Source organism: Terrapene carolina, unplaced genomic scaffold (assembly GCF_002925995.2).
Source record: "Terrapene carolina triunguis isolate 2854851 unplaced genomic scaffold, T_m_triunguis-2.0 Scaffold110, whole genome shotgun sequence".
Classification (NCBI taxonomy): domain Eukaryota; kingdom Metazoa; phylum Chordata; order Testudines; family Emydidae; genus Terrapene; species Terrapene triunguis.
In genome coordinates, this window is record NW_020664461.1 from 6,781,703 (window position 1) to 6,802,992 (window position 21,290).

At 47.1% G+C, this 21,290-nt stretch overlaps 1 protein-coding gene across 1 annotated transcript in view; it reads right to left on the reverse strand.

Annotated features, from left to right (window-relative positions):
- Positions 1–21,290, reverse strand: part of CFAP57 (cilia and flagella associated protein 57) — a 136,337-nt gene that overhangs the window by 97,418 nt on the left and 17,629 nt on the right. The window contains exons 4-5 of the mRNA XM_024209557.1: positions 13,941–14,227; positions 13,548–13,755 (exon numbers count right to left, since the gene is read on the reverse strand). Of these exons, the coding sequence (XP_024065325.1) occupies positions 13,548–13,755; positions 13,941–14,227 (495 nt within the window). The remainder of the gene's footprint in view (positions 1–13,547; positions 13,756–13,940; positions 14,228–21,290) is intronic.

The window sequence follows — 21,290 nt, forward strand, 5'->3', positions numbered from 1 at the left end:
AAGGTCAGCTCCCAGACTGCTGCACCGGGCAACACAGTATGGGGAGGAGGTGAGCAGCCCTCGGTGGTGAAAGAATAGGTTAAGGACTATTTTAGAAAAGCTGGACATGCACAAGTCCATGGGTCCAGATCTAATGCATCCAAGGGTGCTGAGGGAGTTGGCTGATGTGATTGCAGAGCCATTGGCTATTATCTTTGAAAATTCGTGGCCATCAGGGGCCCGGATGATTGGAAAAAGGCAAATATAGTGCCCATATTTTAAAAAAGGAAGAAAGAGAACCCGGGAAACTACAGCCTCACTTCAGTCCCCGGCAAAATCATGGAGCAGGTCCTCAAGGAATCATGGAGCAGGTCCTCAAGGAACCCTAGCCCTAAAGCACTTTGAGGAGAGGAAGGTGATCAGGAACAGTCAACATGGATTCACCAAGGACAAGTCATGCCTGACCAATCTGATTGCCTTCTATGAAGAGATAACTGACTCTGTGGATGGGGGAAAGCGGTGGATGTGATATATCTTGACTTTAGCAAAGCTTTTGATACAGTCTCCCACAGTATTCTTGCCAGCGCGTTAAAGAAGTATGGATTGGATGAATGGACTATAAGGTGGATAGAAAGCTGGCTAGATTGTCAGGCTCAACGGGTAGTGATCAACGGCTCAATGTCTAGTTGGCAGCTGATATCAGCCAGAGTGCCCCAGGGGTCGGTGCTGGGGCCAGTTTTGTTCAACATCTTTATTAATGATCTGGATGATGGGATGGATTGCACCCTCAGCAAGTTCGCAGATGACACTAAGATGGGGGGAGAGATAGATACGCTAGAGGGTAGGGATAGGGTCCATAGTGACCTAGACAAATTGGAGGATTGGGCCAAAAGAAATCTGATGAGGTTCAACGAGGACAAGTGAAGAGTCCTGCACTTAGGAAGGAAAAATCCCATGGACTGACTGGCTAAACAGCAGTTCTGCAAAGAAGGACCTGGGGATTACAGTGGACGAGAAGCTGGTTATGAGTCAACAGTGTGCCTTTGTTGCCAAGAAGGCCAATGGCATATTGGGCTGTATGAGTAGAAGCATTGCCAGCAGATCGAGGGAAGTGATTATTCCCCTCTATTCAGCACTGGTGAGGCCACACCTGGAGTATTGTGTCCAGTTTTGGTCCCCCCACTACAGAAAGGATGTGGACAAATTGGAGAAAGTCCAGCAGAGGGCAACGAAAATCATTAGGGGGCTGGGGCACATGACTTACGAGGAGAGATTGAGGGAATTGGGGTTATTTAGTCTGCAGAAGAGAAGAGTGAGGGGGGATTTGATAGCAGCCTTCAACTACCTAAAGGGGAGTTCCAAAGAGGATGGAGCTAGGCTGTTCTCAGTGGTGGCAGATGACAGAACAAGAAGCAATGATCTCAAGTTGCAGTGGGGGAGGTCTAGGTTGGATATTAGGAAACACTATTTCACTAGGAGGGTGGTGAAGCACTGGAATGGGTTCCCTAGGGAGGTGGTGGAATCTCCATCCATAGGGGTTTTTAAGGCCTGGCTTGACAAAGCCCTGGCTGGGATGATTTAGTTGGTGTTGGTCCTGCTTTGAGCAGGGGATTGGACAAGATGACCTCCTGAGGTCCAACCCTAATATTCTATGATTCTAAGGTAGTCCAGTATGAGTGGTATAGAGGTGAGCGTCGGGGACGAATGATGCTGCACCGACCAGATTGAGAATCTATTCCACTTGGCAAGGTAGATAGTCCTTGTGGAGGGTTTCCTACTGCCAAGGAGAACTTGTCTAACCGGGTCTGAGCAGGAAAGCTCCATGGGGTTCAGCCATGGAGCTTTCATGCCGTGAGGTGCAACGACTTGAGGTTTGGGTGCTGGAGACGGCTGTGATCCTGAGTTATTAAATCTGGGAGGAGCGGCAAGGTGACTGGGGCTTCCACGGACATTTCCAGGAGAGATGTGTACCTGTGTTGGTGGGGCCAGGCTGGAGCTATCAATATCACTAAAGCCTCTTCCCTCCGTATCTTAAGGAGCACCTTGTGAACGAGAGGGATGGGCGGGAACCCGTAGAAAAGATGGAGGGAGGAACACGTCTGCGATGGAGCCCGGGCTATCATTCAGGAAGGAGCAAAACTGCTGGCACTTCCTGTTGCACCGTATGGCTAACAGGTCCATCTGGGGAAAGCCCCACTGTTGGAAGATGGAGTTTGCAAGGTCCGGGCATAGGGACCACTCGTGGCCATGAAAAGACCTGCTGAGACGGTCCGCCAACTCGTTCTGTACTCCTGGGAGGTACGATGCTTGCAGGTGTATCGAATGAACTACACAAAAGGCCCACAGCATGAGGGCTTCCTGGCACAGGGGAGAAAGGCGTGCACCCCCGTTTGTTGGTATAGAACAGGGGTAGGGAACCTGAAGGCGCGCGTGCTGAAGGCGGCACACAAGCTGATTTTCAGTAGCACTCACACTGCCCGGGTCCTGGCCACCGGTCCGGGGGGCTCTGCATTTTAATTTAATTTTAAATGAAGCTTCTTAAACATTTTAAAAACCTTATTTACTTTACATACAAAATAGTTTAGTTATATATTATAGACTTATAGAAAGAGACCTTCTAAAAACATTAAAATGTATTACTGGCACGAAAACCTGAAATTAGAGTGAATAAATGAAGACTCGGCACACCACTTCTGAAAGGTCGCCGACCCCAGTACAGAACATCGCTGTGGTGTTGTCTGTTATAACTGATACACATTTCACTGTCAGGTGGGCTCGGAAAGTCTGACATGCCAGGCGCACCACTCTCAGCTCTCTGACATTGATATGAAGAGCGAGTTCTGCCTGAGACCAGAGACCTTGTGTCCTGAGGTCTCCCAGATGTGCTCCCTAGCCCAAGGCTGATACGTCCATCATTAACGAGAGGGATGGCTGAGGACTGGTGAAGGGGACCCCTGAACACACTACCTGCGGGTCGAGCCACTACTGGAGGGAGTCGAGGACTGGGCGAGGCAGAGTCACAATCCTGTCCAAACTGTCCTGAGCTGGCCAATACACCGAGGTTAGCCATGATTGGAGAGGACGGAGTCTGAGCCTGGCATGTTGCACCACACAGGTACAAGAGGGCATGTGTCCTAGAAGTTTCAGGCAATTCCTTGCTGTGGTGGTGGGAAACTGCCTGAGACTTCGAATGATGTTGCCCAGGACCTGAAACCTCGCTTCTGGGAAGTATGCCCCGGCGTGTGTCAAGTCCAGCACCGCCCCTATGAACTCTATCTGCTGAACAGGGGACAGAGTTGATTTCCCCATGTTCAGGATAAGGCCCAGTTCGTCGAACGTTGTTCTTATGAAGTTGACTTGTGCCTCCACTTGAGCCCTGGAGCGGCCCTTGATTAACCAGTCGTCGAGGTATGGGAACACCTGTACCTGGCGCCTGTGTAGGAATGCGGCCATGACTGCCATGCACTTGGTAAACACACGAGGCACCACTGACAGGCCGAACTGGAGGACTGTGAACTGGTAGTGTTCGTTGCTCACCACAAGCCTGAGGTACTTTCTGTGGCATGGTGTAATTGCTATATGAAAGTACGTGTCCTTCAAGTCGAGGGCAGCATACCTGTCCCCTGGATCCAAGGAAGGGATGATGGAGGCCAAAGAGACCATGCGGAACTTCCGTTTCTTCATGAACTTGTGGAGCTCTCGCAGGTCCAGGATGGGCCTGAGCCCGCCTTTGGCTTTCGATATTAGGAAATACTGGGAATAGAAGCCCTTGCCCTTCAGCTCCTGAGGAACCTCTTCCACAGCCCACAGCTAGAGGAATGAGTGCACCTCCTGTATGAGGAGTCACTTGTGAGAAGGGTCCCTGAAGAGGGATGGGGAAAGGGGGTGGAAGGGCAGGAGGCCCGAGAATTGGAGGGAGTATGCCCTCTCTACTGTATGGAGCACCCAGTGGTCCGAAGTGATACGGGCCCACACAGAGTAGAAATGGGATAATCAGGACGAGAAGGTAAGGCAGGTTGGATCCAGTGCAAGTGCTGGTGCGCCGTCCTCATTCGCACCTTCAAAAGGCCTGCTTCTGGCCAGATGAAGATTGGGATGGGCCAGAGCCCTGGCCTGAGGACAGGCGCGGCTTCTTCCTAGCGCTCCTGTTTCTCCTCTGTGAGCCATCCTGCCAGTTCTGCGGTTGGTAGAACCACGAAGGAGGTTGCAGCCTAAAAAGCCTACGCTGCATGGCAGGGGTGTGGAGGTCCAGTGATTTGAGGGTGGCTCTTGAGTCTTTTAGGCTATGTAGCCTTTTATCCATTTTTTCGGAAAATAGAGTCACACCCTCAAAAGGGAGATCCTGAATGGTCTGCTGGACCTCAGATGGCAGACCTGATATCTGGAGCCAGGAGTCCCTTCTCATGGCAATTCCAGTAGACATCACCCGAGTGGGTGCATCAGCCCTGTCCAGAGCGGCCTGCAGCAAAGCTTGGGAAATGAGCTTGCCCTCCTCCACCAGGTCCGAGAATTCAGCACGGGAGTCCTGCGGCACCAGCTCTGCGAACTTCGCCATTGCCCCACATGTACCTGCTGACAATGGCCTGCTGGTTAGAAATGTGGAGCTGCAAGCCACCAGTGGAGTAGACCTTTCTCCCAAAAAGGTTGAGTTGTTTCGCCTCCCAATTCTTTGGGGAGGGGCCTTGGTAGTATTGGCACTCGCGTTGGTTAGCAGTGTCCACGACCAACGAATCTGGTGGAGGATGGGTATACAAGTGCTCATAGCTCCTGGATGGCACAAAATAGTGTCTTTCATTGCGCTTAGATGTAGGGGACAACGAAGCCGGGGTCTGCCACAAGGTTTTTGTGGTGTCGGCAATGGTCTTTATCAGGGGTAGAGCAATACATGCTGGTTCGGAGGTGGCGAGGATATCCACCATTGGATCTGCATCCTCCACTACCTCCTCCACCTGAATGCCCAGGCCGGGGCAACTCTCCTCAGCAATTGCTGTAGGACCCTGTTGCCCTCCGGGGCCAGGGCTACCGAAGTGTCCACTAGCGCTTCACCTGGAGAGGAAGAGGCCCCCACAAGGAGTGGCTGCTCTCTTCCCTCTGCGCCCAAGGGGTCCTGTGACACTTGGGGATCCTGGACTGGAGCCAACGCAAATGGTGCCGTGGCCCTTGATGCCGGAGCTGTATATGTCAGTGCCGAGGCTGCTAATGCTGAAGTTGTCGAAGCCGGAACTGATGGTGTTGGGGCTGTTGGTACCGAGGCTGTTGGTGCTGAGGATGTCAGCGCTGATACCACTGGGGCTGGCGTAGATGACACTGGTGCCACAGGGGTTGGGATGGTAGTGTCAGGGAGCGATGGAGCTACCCCCGATCCTGCCAATGCCGATGGTGCCGGAGGTGGTACGAAAGTGGCCAAGGCCACCGCCGCCACCCTGGAATGCGACCCTTGGCTCTGCCCTCAGCCTTGGTGAAAGGCCCAGGGAGTTCAAAAGGGCCACTGTGCTGGGGGCTGCCACTGCACGGGCCGTGGTGCCGGGTAAGGGTGCTGTCTCGTGACGACTTGGACCATCTATTTCTGCTCCTACGAGATCAATAGGAGTCCGACTCCAACTCCAAGGTCTCTGAAAAGGAGGACCACGGAGGAGTGGTTCTCCAAGGTGCCGAGGGTCCGCACCGAGGGCTTGGGGGCCTACGAGGCTGCTGACCCTGTTCTGGCACCAGGGAGCGGTGCACTGGTAATGGAGACCGACGGAACATCATTGTGGCCTTTCCCCTTGACGGTGCCGGAGGAGTGACCGGTGCCAACGACCTATCCTATCTAGGTGGGGAGAACGGTGCCGTGAGCTGGAGCAGTTCCCTGGCTGCCTCAAATACCTCCAGGGTTGACAGGAGGTGTAGTTGTTGGCTCGGCCTCGGCAAGCGAGAAGGGTCCGGACTCAACCACCCTTCCACATGGGCAGGAGTCGACGCGACCGTCTCTGGCAGTGGGGCCGTAGTGTGGCCCGACTTGGGTCTCACAATGGCCGGTTCCTTGGGTCTAGCCGGGAGGGGGAGGGAAACGACCCCTCTCCAGCCTCCTATTATTCTGCGGCACCGGCGATTGAGACCGGTGCCTGTCTGCAGCCTATGAGCCTTGAGTGGAGCCATGATGGTGCTGAGAGTACTTGTCCTTACTCGGCACCGATCCCCGTGCCAATGGTGCCGGGGTACTGCATACCGAGGAGATGGTACTCGGTGCCAGGTCTGCCGACCCGGGGTCAGACTGGGGCCGGAATGCTGCTTCCATTAGTAGGACCTTCAGGCACTGATCTCTATCTTTCAGTGTCCTGGGGCAAAACCCCCTGCAGATCCTAAAGCGATTCTTTTGATGTCTCTCCCACAAACACTTCAAACACGAAGTGTGAGGATTGCTTCTGGGCATATACTTGCCGCTGACCTCACAGGCTTTGAAGCCAGGAGAATGCGGCATGCCCTAGCACCGGGATAGCACTGGAGGGGAAACCCCTCCAAAGGAAACTTAAGAACTAAGTAAAATACCTACTAACTACTTAACACTAACTACAAAACTAATGAAGAACTATATACAGACTGCCAAATCCGCTTGTCATGACAAGAGCAAGGGGAAGTTCCAGCTAACCATCACTGGCGGTAAGAAGGAACTGAGGGGTTGGCAGATCGGTAGGGCCCTATATTGAGCGCCATGATGGTGCCACTCCAGGGGGCACCCGGACTGATCTGACGGATACTGCTAGGGGAAAAATCTTCTGGCTGCCGTGCGCGTGTGCACACCTGATTGGAACTGACATGAACAAGCATTCGAAGAAGAACTGGCAGACTCGTAGTTGGAAACCAGACCAGTTCACCTGTATGTTAGTTTTGCTCAAAATAGGTATTAGTCTTGTAAGAATGTATTTAGTGTTTAGAATCTACAAAAGGCTTGTAAGTTGCTGCATGCATTAATCTCATTTGTAATGTCTGTATTCCATGCCATAAGAAAATATGTAAGTTTTGCTTTATAACTTTGAAAATGTTTGCACTAAACTTGTGAATCCAGGCATGGAAATCATCACCCCCGCCCATCCAGGAGGACTATCAAAATTTAACCATTATAAGACAAAAACCTTGTTAATTGCCCCATCCACCCATGGAGAAGTACATGCAGAAGGCATCTTCCCATCACTTTGAATGCTGGAAGAGGGAAATAAAAAGCGCTGATGTGAAGATTGTTCATCTCTTTGCTGTTTGAACTCTCACAGGGCCAGAGTCACCAAATTGAAGCCAGAGATCCCCAAGGGTTATCTCCTGGGTCCACTGTGAAAGACACTTTGAATAGACAGATCTCTACAACTCTGTCACTCTTAGGATTTAGATGGTAACTCGTTTGTGTGTATATGTTTGCTTGCTTTAACCTGTAAATAACTCTCTTATTTCTATTTCCTAGTGAATAAACCTTTAGATAGTTTAACACAGGATTGGCTACAGGCGCTGTCTTTGGCATAAGATATAGGGTACCAATTGATCTAGGCTAAGTAACTGGTCTCTTGGGACTGGAAGCAATCTGCATATTGTGTGATTTTTGGTATAGGTGACCCTTTATCACTAAGTCCAGTTGTATGGATGGCCAGATAGACTGGAGAATCTAAGGGGACTGTCTGTGACTCCATGGTAAGATTTTTATAGTGATCCAGGAGTTCACATTTGTTACTGGCTTGGTAAAATCTAATTATAGAACATACCACCAGCTTGAGGTATCTGTCCTGTTCTTGACAGTCTGCCCGAAGGTAGGCACTCACTGTCATGAGCCACTCAAGACAGCGTGACAGGTGGGAAGTAGTCCTACTAAAATAGTAACTATAGAACAGCCCTAAAAAAAAAGGGAATTCAATCTGAAAGCCTTTATCAAAGAGTAATTACTAGTAAATATGTGGACTGAGTGGCATGTAGCTACCCTACAGATTTCAGAAATAGGGACATTCTTCAAACAGGCAGCAGAGGCTTCTTGAGCTCTAAGGTGGATCTAACCTGGCTAACTCAGGGCATGTCCTTATACAGATGGAGACTCAGTTAGATAATCCCTGAGTAGATATTGCCTGACCCTTAATCCTCTCTGCAAAGGCCATAAACAGTCTAGGTGTGTTCCTGCATAATTTTGTCCTGTCAATGTAAAGAGACAATGCTCTTAACTACATCAAGTGTATGAAGTTTAGCTTCCCCAAGGAAAAATTAGGCTTGGGGAAGAAATCTGGGAAATAAATACATTGGTACATACATAATTCTAAAAAAAAAATGTCAGCAGGAACTTGGGGTGAGACCTGAGAGTTATCCTGTCCTTAACAATCAGAGGCAGGAGGTCACGGCAGCATTCTGCACAGCTGGAAACAGATAAGCATGGGAAGGCTGTGGCCACCAGAGAGAAGAGAAGCAGGAGGAATTCCACTCAGCTAGAAATTTCAAATCAATACCAGGTTCTCAACATGGAAACTTTGGAAGATACCTCTAAAGATCCAGCAGGTCCAAGGAAACAGAGAGATGTATGGGTGTGACGGGGCAGAGCGGCCCCGCACTGGCGCAGCAGGGGTTAACCCTTCCTTCCTGGCAGAGGAAGCCCCGCCCAGGAAGCCCTGCTGGGCATGCTCCAACTGGAGGCTAGGTATAAAAGCCTGCAAAGCTGCTCAGTTGGGGCTGACCACCAGAGGAGAAGGACGCACACAGCCAGCTCCCGAGGAGGGACAGCCCACGCTCCAGGCATCAACCTAGCCGGCCCACACCCTGCATCCCAGACGGAGGACCCGCCGGAGGGGAACGGACCGGAACCCATGTCTCTGGAGGAGACCGCGACATTGAGGGTAGGAAGTGACCCAGGGGAACATTAGGGACAAGCCGTGTTAGAGCAACACTGATGCTCGGCGTGCTGTGGCTGGATCCCTGCCGAGTCAACGGCAAGGGGAACCCTGCCATTAGGAGAGCCCTGGGTCAGGACCCGGTGGAGAGGGAGGGCCTGGGTCCCCCTATGCCTCTGGCCATTGGGCCACACTACCCCGCTACTGAGGGGAGTTATATGGACTCTGGCCGTTGGGCCATACTACCCTGCTACTGAGGGAGAGACGACGGACGGGACACCACCAGGAGGGGGCGCTCCACTGGACAGAGCTAATTCCCAGAGACAACCAGTAGGAGGCGCCAGGTGGTGAGGCCCAACCCCATCACAATGGGACACATATGTGGATGGCAGCTCAGCCCAACATGTAAGAAAATCAAGCCTGCTTGCAAAGAGTTCTCCACCCATCCAAAGAAGACAGACAATTTTTGTTGGAAATTCAATACAGTACTCAGAAGAATCAAAAGAACATTCTGCAAGGGACAGATGGACAACAGGACAATGTGCTGTCTTCCAGGAGCCAAGACACAAGCCATCACTCTAAGATTGGATAGACTTCTGAAGTTGAGAGGCAAGGATCCACTGGTGATGGTTCATATTGGTACTAATGACACTGCATTGCGAGATATCTCACAGATACTAGATGACTTCAGAGAACTCAGAAGCGTGCTGAAGAAAAATGTCCAAGCGATCTTCTGAGATTCTTCCTGTTCCATGAGTGAAGGAAGACAGAAGGCAGAAGATTCTGGAAGTAAACCACTGGCTAGGTAAGTGATGGAAGGTGGAGCATTTTGGTTTTGTGGAATATTGGTACACCTATGGGGAGAAAGGGCTGTATAGTTTAGATCTCCTCCTCCTCCTCAGCAGAAGGGGAACCAATCTCCCTGGGACAGGCTGGCTAGAGTAATCAGGATGGGGTTAAACTAAAAGCAAAATGGGAAGGTAAAATGAGAGAAGATATAAGCGCTCAATTAGCAAAAAATTGAGATGTTGAGAACAGAATGAATCAAGGGACCAAAGGACACGAAGAGAAGCAATTTTACAATTGTCTATGCACCAATGCTAGGAACCTGGGTAACAAACAAGAGAAACTGGATTTACAAGTACTGTATAAATTCAATCTAGTTGGTATTACTGAAAACTAGTGGGATGATTTGCATGATTGAAATGTTAAAATCAATGGTTGTAACCTATTTAGGAAGGATCAACAGGGCAAAAGGGGAGGAGGAGTGGCACTTTGTCAAGAATGGCATTACCTGTTTCTGAGTCACTGATAACTCAGAAGAAAATGATTTTGAATGTTTATGAATCAAAGTCCTAACAGAGAAAGCACAAGATGAGGTATTGATTGGTGTCTGCTACAAACCACCAAATCACAAGAAGGAACAGGATGACTGCCTCCTTACACATGTATCTATAACATGTAGGAAAAAAATGTGTGATCATGAGGGACTTAAATTTGAGTGATGCATGCTGGAGATCTCATGCTGCCATATTATAACATCCTTGGAATTTCTAGACTTTATAGATGACAATTTCCTGACTCAAAAAGTGTTGCCGCCAACACACAGGAATTCTTTATTAGATCTTGTCCTAACAGATAAAGAGGAACTGATCACAGAACTACGAATTAATGGTAGGTTTGGTACAAGTGGTCATGATTTGATCACATTTATAATGTGCAAGCAGAATAAAGTCCAGACCAGTAATATATCTACTTAGTGCTTTGAGAGGGCCAATTTCACAAAGCTGGAAACAATTATGAGCCAAATCAGCCAGAAGGAAAAATTTAATAAGAAAAATGTGAATCATAACTGGGAATCATTTAAGACCACTTACTAGATGAAAAAGGCTTTGCTGATTTAAAAAAAAACAATCTGGTTTAGAGGAGAAGTGAAGGTACCTATAAAAATAACAAAATAATATATAGCAAAAGGAAGAAAGGGGAAATTGATAGTAATGAAATAAGCTGTTCATTTTTGACAGTAAGGATAATTAACCATTGGAACAATTTAAGGAGGGTTGTGGTGGATTCTCCATCACTGCTAATTTTTAAATCAAGACTGTATGTTTTTCTAAAAGATATGTTCTAGGACAGACGTGGGCAAACTACGGTCCGCGGGACCATCCTGCCCGGCCCCTGAGCTCCAGGCCACGGAGCCTAGTCCCCGGCCCCTCCCCCGCTGTCCCCCCTCCCCGCAGCCACGCCACCATGCGGGCCGCCCTTTGGCTGCCACTCCAGCTGGGCAGCGTGGGGAGCGTAGCTGGCTCTTGCCGGGTGTTGCGGCTGCGAGCTCCTGCTGCTGGTAAGGGGGCGGGGAGTGGGGGGGTTGGGTAAGGGAACGGGGGGTCCTTGGGGGCAGTCAGGGAGGAGGGGGCAGTTGTATGAGGCGGAGGTTCGGGGGGGGCGGTCAGGGGATGGGGAACAGGGAGGGTTGGGAGTGGGAGTCCCGGGGGGCCTGTCAGGGGACGGGGATGTGGATAGGGGTCAGGAGGGCAGTCAGGGGACAGGGAGCGGGGTGGGTTGGATAGGGGGCGGGGGTCCCGGGAGGGGGCAGTCAGGGGACGAGGAGCAGAGGGCGCTTGGAGTGGGAGTCCCGGGGGGGCTGTTGGGGGCGGGGGTGTGGATAGGGAGCGAGGCAGTCAGGGGACAGGGAGCAGGGTGGGTTGGATAGGGGGCGGGGGTCCCGGGAGGGGGCAGTCAGGGGACAAGGAGCGGGGGGATTGGATAGGTTGCGGGTTCTGAGGGGGGCAGTGAGGGGGCGGATAGGGGGCGGGGGCCAGGCTGTTTGGGGTGGAACAGCCTTCTCTACCCAGCCCTCCATACACTTGCGCAACCCCGATGTGGCCCTTGGGCCAAAAATTTGCCCACCCCGCTCTAGGAATTATTTTGGGGAAGTTTTATTGCCTGTGTTATACAGGAGGTCAGATTACATGATCACAGTGATCCCTTTTGGCCTGGGAATCCTTGCGAGGCAGAACCAAGACCCCCCACCCTGGGCTACCCTTCCATCCCACTCACTCAGAAAGTGATAACTCTCTGGACTTTCTCCCTGGAGACATGGATCCTACCAAAGTCACTTATTCTGAGGGCTTCTTCCCTGAAGTCATTCCCCCAATCTGGTTCTCCCCAGGCTGGATCCTTATTCCCAGTCTACCTTCAGGCTATTTGCTCGGATGCTAGCTTTTGCCAAGCCTGTCATTGGAGACTACTTCTCCACTGCTATCCTTTCCTTTCAGGCCCAGTCACAGGAAACAACCTCCCTCCTACAGCTTTCCTCCCCATCTTATTTCTCCCACCCCTTTATGGAATCATCCAACTCTCCCCCAGCTGGGTCTGATAATTGAATGGAGTCACCTGATTCCCAGACAATCAGGATCAGTTGGGAGGTAACATCTTTCACAGGTGAAACTGAGACCAACTCCCCTTAAAGGACCAGCCAGCCTGTGACACACATACATAACAACATGTATATATTTTAAAAATCCTACCAAAACAAAACACTCCACTGCACACACTTCCCTCCTCCACCCCAGGGAAAAGATGACAAATGTTAGTCATGTTGCTTAAAGCACTACTGGAAGGCATTCAGATACTACACTGATGAATGCAACATAAGAACCTATGTAGATTACAACAGGCTTCTCTGGTGCCAAGACAAACTTCAGTATGAAGGAAGCCACAGTTACAGCACTATCCAGAGGCAGCAGCAAAGTCTGAGCACAGAGGGAACCCCAAGATCAGCAGACTCTGAGGATGAAGCAAGCCATTCCCGCACAAGAATAGCTAGAACCAGGCTTCAGAAGATCCTCTGACTTGGGGCTGAATGAAGATGCTGATCCTGTCATCAAAGGCTTCCATTTCCGAACTTTAGGGGACTTGGAAGCTGATGAAGACATACTGATTTCCTACACCGGAATGCGGCCTTGTCCCAACGATCTAGCTTGTAAGGCCTTCTACATAAGGAAGGCCAAAAGCAGAGTATGTCTGTCCTTTCAGACCCAAGATATAAAGGCCTGATACAGTGAAAATTGGTCCAGGTAAACAGACTTCTGTGTGGTACATAAATTAGTGGATATGTGGGGTAGGAAACACCACATATACCCAGTCTTTTGCTCTGAGTTGGACATGACCAGTCAGAATCATCCTAAGAACTGGAATCCCCAGTAGCCCAGGATCTAGTAAGACTACCTATATCTAATACAGCTTTAAATAATAAGCAAAAACTCTGAAAAAACCAAAGATCTGCAGCTAGCTGTGAAAAGAAAGGAACTGAGGTGGTTGGGAATGCATGCCCTCCTCATAACCTTGGCTCTGAATGTTTATATAGTCCCAGGGCACACCGGTTTCTTAGAAGGTTCCTGAAACTCGGTGATGCCATGGAGGCCAGTCCCAAAAGCAGGACTATGCAGAGGCTACCTTGAAGGAGAATGACTTTGTCATTAATTCTCTGTGTGATCTTGGACAAGTCACTTCCCCTTCTATAAATGCTGACCAACCTCTTATGGAACGGTGAGGATTAATGTCTGTAGAGCGATTGAAAGATGAAGATCACTATAGAAGTATTGAGTACTATTATTACCTGGAGCAGATGTAAAACAAAAGGGCTCTTAAACTGAAACAGCTAAAGTCTGAGAACTGCAGCCTCTTAGCTGCTTGGAGAAGCCCCTTCTGCCCCATTCACAGTCTCTCACCTACCCGGATTTCTCGGTTCTCCCTGTAACCTTCCTTCTCTTCAGTCTTCTCAAACAGTAGAACAACTCCTGGCCCAGCTGAGCATGCAAAACCTTTGGAATAAGCAGCAATGGCAGAGATTTGAGGCAAGGAAGCCTGCTGTTGGCCAACAGCTTCACAGAGCATCTCACTGGAGAGATCAGGGGAACTGGCAGTAGGAAATTCAATGAGGCTAAAACAGGAAGAAAGTTATTACAATCAGCAACAACCAGAGAAACCCAATCTAGTCACAATTAGGGCAATATAGAAAAGCCTCCATTCATTCTTTCCCTAATAACACCTGAGGCACCTAGTTTCTGCTGTGAAGGATCTTTACCCATGAGATTGACTCTATCAGTAATAACCAGGAAGATTTACCTCTCAGATTCATGTGCCAGCTCATCCTTTTCCACTTCACTGGGAGGTTCTTTGCATTCTATACTTGTCTCCCAGCGCAGATCTCCAGACTCAAAGAGAAAGAGTTTGCCTGTGTCAGTGCCGACCATAACCCTGTCCTCGGTGAGCCAGACATGGGACAAGTAGTTTTGAGGCTCTCCCCTCTGAAAGTTGGTCTGTTTCAAGGTTCCCTCAGTGTATCTGAAAAGTTTAAAAATGCCATTTCCAGTGATACAAACCTGGGTGTTATCCTGGGGATTGAAGCTCACCTGGAAAGCAGAAAAGAGAAAAGTTATTTTTACACAACTATGTTCATGCATAGTACTTTACCAATAAATAAAGAGACATGACCCCTGCCCTAAAGAGCTTACAAAATAAGATACAGGACCACAAGGAATGACAAAAAAGTCACAGAAATGTATGGGAAGGACAAAGATTACAACAGGAAGAGAGAAACTGTTGTACTTGCACATCCTGCATATTCCATTTTCCTCTTTTCTGAGTTGTACGGATAGCTTTTACGTATCATAATTATTTTTTATTAAATTAAGAGTTTTGCTGGATTTTTACTCCCTCGGAGAGCAGAAAGAGGTGACCAGCACTGGAAAGCTAACAGAAAGGAGGGGGATTTGAAGGACACAGAGGTATCTCTCCTCAAGGAAGAGAATAGACAGGGAACTGTAAGGATGAGAAAAGCAATTTACCATTTGGTATATTAAATATACTACTCAGCAAAACTGTGGGGTAGTGTGCTTCTTGGAAACCCTGAATGGAGAGATTATTAATTGACAGTGATACCAGGCAGAGTTTCTGTGTCCCAGGAAGTGCTATTCCTACACAATGTAGCTCTTTAATTTGCATAGTTATTGTTAATCCTGCTGAAAGGTGGAGGAGCTGAAAGAGATATTCCTTTGTGGAATGCTCATAGCAGGGTTTACCCAGAATGGCTTAGGCTCCTGCACTGACCCCTAACCCTCAGTTTCTCCTTCTTCCCCAGTTAATCAGACTTTACATTGCAGTTGTCTCTCTCAATAACCCTCCCCTCTCCAAGTGTCTAGTTTACTAATAAAGTTCAAAACACAAATGTTTCCCCCAATCTTTGTAGCTGGCTCACAATCCTTGGTGCAGGATTGTCCCTGTAAAAAATTTGATCTCTCTCAACTCTTTAGGGTTCCTAAGTAGAAGGCCTATCACCCGCTGCCTGCCTGCCTGCCAGCCAGTCAGCTAGCCACTCTTTCTGACTGAACTCAGGCTGCCCTTATATTTCCCAGCAGGTCTGGTTTCTAATCACATACTCCATCACATTACCCCTGCTGACATTCCCTTCACCTGGGAAGGTGAATTAAACTTGACACTGAAGAGGCAGAGTGCCAACCCCATGAAAGGGCCAGCTCACCCTGTGACATAGAGCAAAGAGTTTTCAGTCAACTCTTGCTGCTCTTGAGTCACAGAGTTCCCATGCTCCCTGATATTTCATGTTTTACACAAGCTTGCTAAAGAGTTTAGGATAAGCAATATGATTCCATATTTGCAAGTTGATTTTTTGTTAGCTTTTTGTAAGTATTACAGATGCCAGGGTAATTCTTAAACATATTTTTATTGAACACCCTTGCAAAATTTATTTTTTTATTATTATTATTATTATTTTTATTATTAACAGCACCGTAGGTATGCATGATTCTACATGCCAATTAAAACCTGGCAGGATCCATCATGGATCAAATTGCAAGACTGAGGCCCAAATCAGCAAAAACAGATGGAGAGAAAATAACAAAAAAACAGGCTGCAGGTAAGGTAAGGATGAAATTTATGCAAAATAAAATCCTAATATTACTTTGTGTTGTGTTGTAACAATCGCATTAGTTCCATTTTCTTGTTTCTGAATTTTTAAAAATATTTGTATTGCATTTACTTTTCAAAATCCTTTCATATGCAACCAGATCGGGGTGGGCAAACTTTTTGGCCTGAGGGATGCATCTGTGTATGGAAATTGTATGGCAGGCCATGAATGCCTGGTGGGGGAGGGGGACTCTATGGGGTGTATCATGGGGGGGCTCTATAAGTGATGTTACTGAGGTGAGGAGAGAGGGAACTCTTGGGGTGTGGCATGGGGGGGGCTCTACAGGGGTGGTACCGGGGACTCCTAGGGGCCCTGCTGGCAGTGACACCAAGGCGGCCGTACCCGGCACTGCCACGGGTGGAGGCACCCTAGGTGGGATGGGTGCGGCCCCTGGGCAGTTTCAAGGCTCTCGAGGGTGGGGCCGTAGGAGACCAGGAGGGGATTGGGCACGCTGCCGCATGGGGGCATGGGACTGCCACGTAGAGGCGGGTTCCAATCCCGGAAACAGTGCGGTGAAGTCGCACCTGCACAGTGTGGCTCTGCATGCCAGAAGATGGTGCTCATCAAGGGAATTGTGAGTCGGGGGCTGGGGAGCACCGGGCAGGCAGGCGGAGCGGGGCAAGCTCCCAACCCCGCTCCTCGGCGGGAGCTCGAGGGCTAGATAAAAATGTCGGACAGGCCGGAATCAGCCCACAGGCCGTAGTTTGCCCACCCCTGAACTAGATAGTTCATCTGTTCTCCACACCGGAACATACATGGCTCATCTACTTCAGTATCCTCTCCTATCTCAGACAGTGACCAAAACCAGATGACTCAGAGGCAAATCCAGAACCCCACAATAAGTAGATGTGGTGTAATCTGCCCCATCAAGGTCTTCTCTTGATCTGTAATGGTTATATATGACAGTGGATTGATCTAAGGCAGAGCATTTTAAATCATGAAATTTTTAATCATGAATAAAATCAGCAAACAGGAACATAAGAACATAAGAATAGCCCTACTGGGTCAGACCAAAGGTCCATCTAGCCCAGTATCCTGTCTTCCAACAGTGACCAGTGCCAGGTGCCCCAGAGGGAATGAACAGAATGGGTAATCATCAAGTGATCCATCCCCTGTCGTTCATTCCCAGCTTCTGGCAAACAGAGGCTAGGGACACCATTCATGCCCATCCTGGCTAATAGCCATTGATGGACCTATCCTCCATGAATGTATCTAGTTCTTTTTTGAATCCTGTTATGGTCTTTTTGAACCCTATTATGGTTCAGGAAACTGATTTAAATAATTAATTTTAATCTTGTGTTGAATTTGTACTTTTTATTGATTCTCATTGGTTGATAACCATTAAACCATGTTGCTTTGCAACTAAATACACCCTTACACTAAATTTGGTACTTCTTTTTGCTAATCAGGACAATACCCTATAACTATCTCTATCAACATTTAAGCAGTTTCAAAAACTGTGAGGGCTATGGCCCCTCTGCCCCGCCCTCTGGTTCAGGTGCCACTGCTGTAAGATATGAATACATCATCCTGCTTCTTTCCAAATACATAACATAAATATTAATTGAATACTTCTGCCTGTTCTGCATCATGATTGACAATTTCACTATCATAGCTTAGCTGATCTCTTTAGCTTTCCTTATCAATTGTCTGCATTTCCTAATTTCAAATTTGTTCTCATTGTTCTAAACTGCTCCATTTTCCCATCAGTTATATATTATATGTAAATTTATATTTCATTGCTGTTTTCCCTTATCCTCTTTTTAAAACTTATTTCATTATTGTAGTATGAGGATATGGGGGCATCTTATATAGCATATTTTAAACCTCCCAATTACACTGGTCTACAATTTTTGAGAAGTCGTCTGCTTCAGAGATAAAATGTGCTATTTATTATGTATTTTGATGTGCTGAATTCAAATATGACAATTAAAACAACCGATTGGCTACTGTTTCTAAGATATTTAAGTTTTTACATTTTATGTCTATGTATATTGTGTAGATAGTAGAGTTTTAATCATAAATTGTAAACCTAGGTCTTTTCATGTGTTTATGGTTGCTTTACATGATAATATTTCACCTGTCCTGTTTATGTAACACTTTAAAAATCAGCAAAAGGGTTATATAAATAAAATGTATTATGAAACAAAAGGCAAAAAACTATTCTGTACATAGTTTAGTCCTATTCAGTGTCTACTCGGCGCTTCTTGGCTTGTCTCTTGTATTCATTAAATGGAGCATCTCTTGTCACTGTCCAGCAATAGTCTGCAAGCATTGATGGGCTCCATTTGCCCTGATAGCGTTTCTCCATTGTTGCAATGTCCTGGTGAAATCGCTCGCCGTGCTCGTCGCTCACTGCTCCGCAGTTCGGTGGAAAAAAATCTAGATGAGAGTGCAAAAAATGTATCTTTAGTGACATGTTGCAACCAAGGCTTTTGTATGCCTTGAGGAGGTTTTCCACCAACAACCTGTAGTTGTCTGCCTTGTTGTTTCCGAGAAAATTTATTGCCACTAACTGGAAGGCTTTCCATGCCGTCTTTTCCTTGCCACGCAGTGCATGGTCAAATGCATCATCTCGAAGAAAGAACAGGAGTACTTGTGGCACCTTAGAGACTAACAAATTTATTAGAGCATAAGCTTTCGTGGGCTACAACCCACTTCTTCGGATGGGTTGTAGCCCACGAAAGCTTATGCTCCAATAAATTTGTTAGTCTCTAAGGTGCCACAAGTACTCCTGTTCTTTTTGCGGATACAGACTAACACGGCTGCTACTCTGAAACATCTCGAAGAAGTTCACGAATCTGAGGACCAACAAAGACACCTTCCTTTATCTTAGCTTCACTTAACCTTGGAAATTTTCCACGGAGGTACTTGAAAGCTGCTTGTGTTTTGTCAATGGCCTTGACAAAGTTCTTCATCAGACCCAGCTTGATGTGTAAGGGTGGTAACAAAATCTTCCTTGATTCAACAAGTGGTGGATGCTGAACACTTTTCCTCCCAGGCTCCAATGACTGTCGGAGTGGCCAATCTTTCTTGATGTAGTGGGAATCTCTTGCATGACTATCCCATTCACAGAGAAAACAGCAGTACTTTGTGTATCCAGTCTGCAGACCAAGCAAGAGAGCAACAACCTTCAAATCACCACAAAGCTGCCACTGATGTTGGTCATAGTTTATGCACCTCAAAAGTTGTTTCGTGTTGTCATAGGTTTCCTTCATATGGACTGCATGACCAACTGGAATTGATAGCAAAACATTGCCATTATGCAGTAAAACAGCTTTAAGATTTGTCTTCGATGAATCAATGAACAGTCTCCACTCATCTGGATCGTGAACGATGTTGAGGGCTGCCATCACACCATTGATGTTGTTGCAGGCTACAAGATCACCTTCCATGAAGAGAATGGGACAAGATCCTTTTGACGGTCACGGAACATGGAAACCCTAACATCACCTGCCAGGAGATTCCACTGCTGTAGTCTGGAGCCCAACAGCTCTGCCTTACTCTTGGGTAGTTCCAAATCCCTGACAAGGTCATTCAGTTCACCTTGTGTTATGAGGTGTGGTTCAGAGGAGGAGGATGGGAGAAAATGTGGGTCCTGTGACATTGATGGTTCAGGACCAGAAGTTTCATCCTCTTCCTCTTCCTCGTCTGACTCAAGTGAGAATGATTCTGGTGCATCAGGAACCGGCAGTCCTTCTCCGTGGGGTACTGGGCGTATAGCTGATGGAATGTTTGGATAATGCACAGTCCACTTTTTCTTCTTTGACACACCTTTCCCAACTGGAGGCACCATGCAGAAGTAACAATTGCTGGTATGATCTGTTGGCTCTCTCCAAATCATTGGCACTGCAAAAGGCATAGATTTCCTTTTCCTGTTCAACCACTGGCAAAGATTTGTTGCACAAGTGTTGCAGCATGTGTGGGGCCCACCTCTTGTCCTGATCTCCAATTTTGCAGCCAAAATAAAGGTGATAGGCTTTCTTAACCATAGTGGTTATACTGCGCTTTTGTGATGCAAAAGTCACTTCACCACAAACATAGCAGAAGTTATCTGCACTGTTCACACAAGTACGAGGCATCTCTGCTCACTTTGGCTAAACAGAAATGTGTCCCTTTGCAAAATCAAACACTGACAAATAAGAGAGCACGACACTGTATGATTTCTAGAGCTGATATAGGGCAATTTGTTCAGCAGAGTGATGTAAGCTTCGTTATGATTGCATCATCCATGACTTCTAGGAATAACATGATTCAATTCATATCATGTATGACGCAATACCAGCTTCAGATTGCATCATTCATTGTTTTGCCTAAAAAGCAAGTACTGTCCAAACCCAGTCATAGATTTATTCATAGATCCAGTCAAAGATGTATTTTAGTCATTTCTGGTTTAAATTGAGATCCCTTCCCTTTATAACTCACTTATCCTCCGCCATTCCCAAGTCAAGGGTCGTATATACTGACCCAATAGCATATCTTGAAAACTAGAGCCAATCAACAATTTTAAGCATCATTTTCGTTCTCAGTGACCCAGAATTAGTAAAGTTTGACTACATTTATTTCAGAAGCATTTTGGCTGTAGAGCAGTGTTAGCATTCACATTTTTACGCTTACATTTTCCCTTCCACCCAGTTTTGCTCATGGCTGCTTTCAGGTTTGAGAAATTGGCAATTTTAAAGCACTAAGTATATATCTATATCTATATCTATCTATCTATCTATATATTGCTGGCTAGGATTGAATTGTTTTCACATAACCAATGAAATTAGATAGTATCACCTGCACCCAAGCAACCATCAATTTTTATGTCAGTGATTAGTTCATCTTTATCCATCAGAATGAGGTCTAATATAAAATTACTTTTTGTGTTAGAAAGCCAGCATCTATTATTTTTAGAACTCCAAGAATGTTTTACTAGAGGTAAAACGAGACCTCCAGCATGTCCTCCAGCCTGAAATTCCCCATGACAATGCATTTTTTCTTTCTAACATTATAGATAAATGTTTAAGGAGCTGCTTATCCTGGTCCCTTGTCTGATGTGGTCTCTATAAGGAATCCCCACCATATCCCATCTTGTGATTTAATACGTTAGAACATTTATCCATAAGCCTTCCAGGTCCTGTTCTTCTGAAATATCAATAACTCTAAAGCAGGTAATTGGATCTTTGATGTAGAGTGCCACCACCCCCTTCTGTCCATTTTATCTTTCCTAAATATAGAATATCACTATTTTATGGCATTTTATGTTAGTTTTTCCCCTTGCTTGGAGGCTTACATGTGGGACATACCAGATGATTCTTTGAGGCTTTTGTCTCTAGTTATTTTTTTCCTTTTGGGTTTTTACCCCTCTCTGACATGGTCTGAGTGGTTCGCCTACTGTTCTGACAAATAATTTATTACTTTATTATTTACAAAATTTTAAAAAACAAATTATAGAGACATTTTTAGGAGGAGAAGTTGTTGCCTAACCTCAATTATCGTAGAAAAAG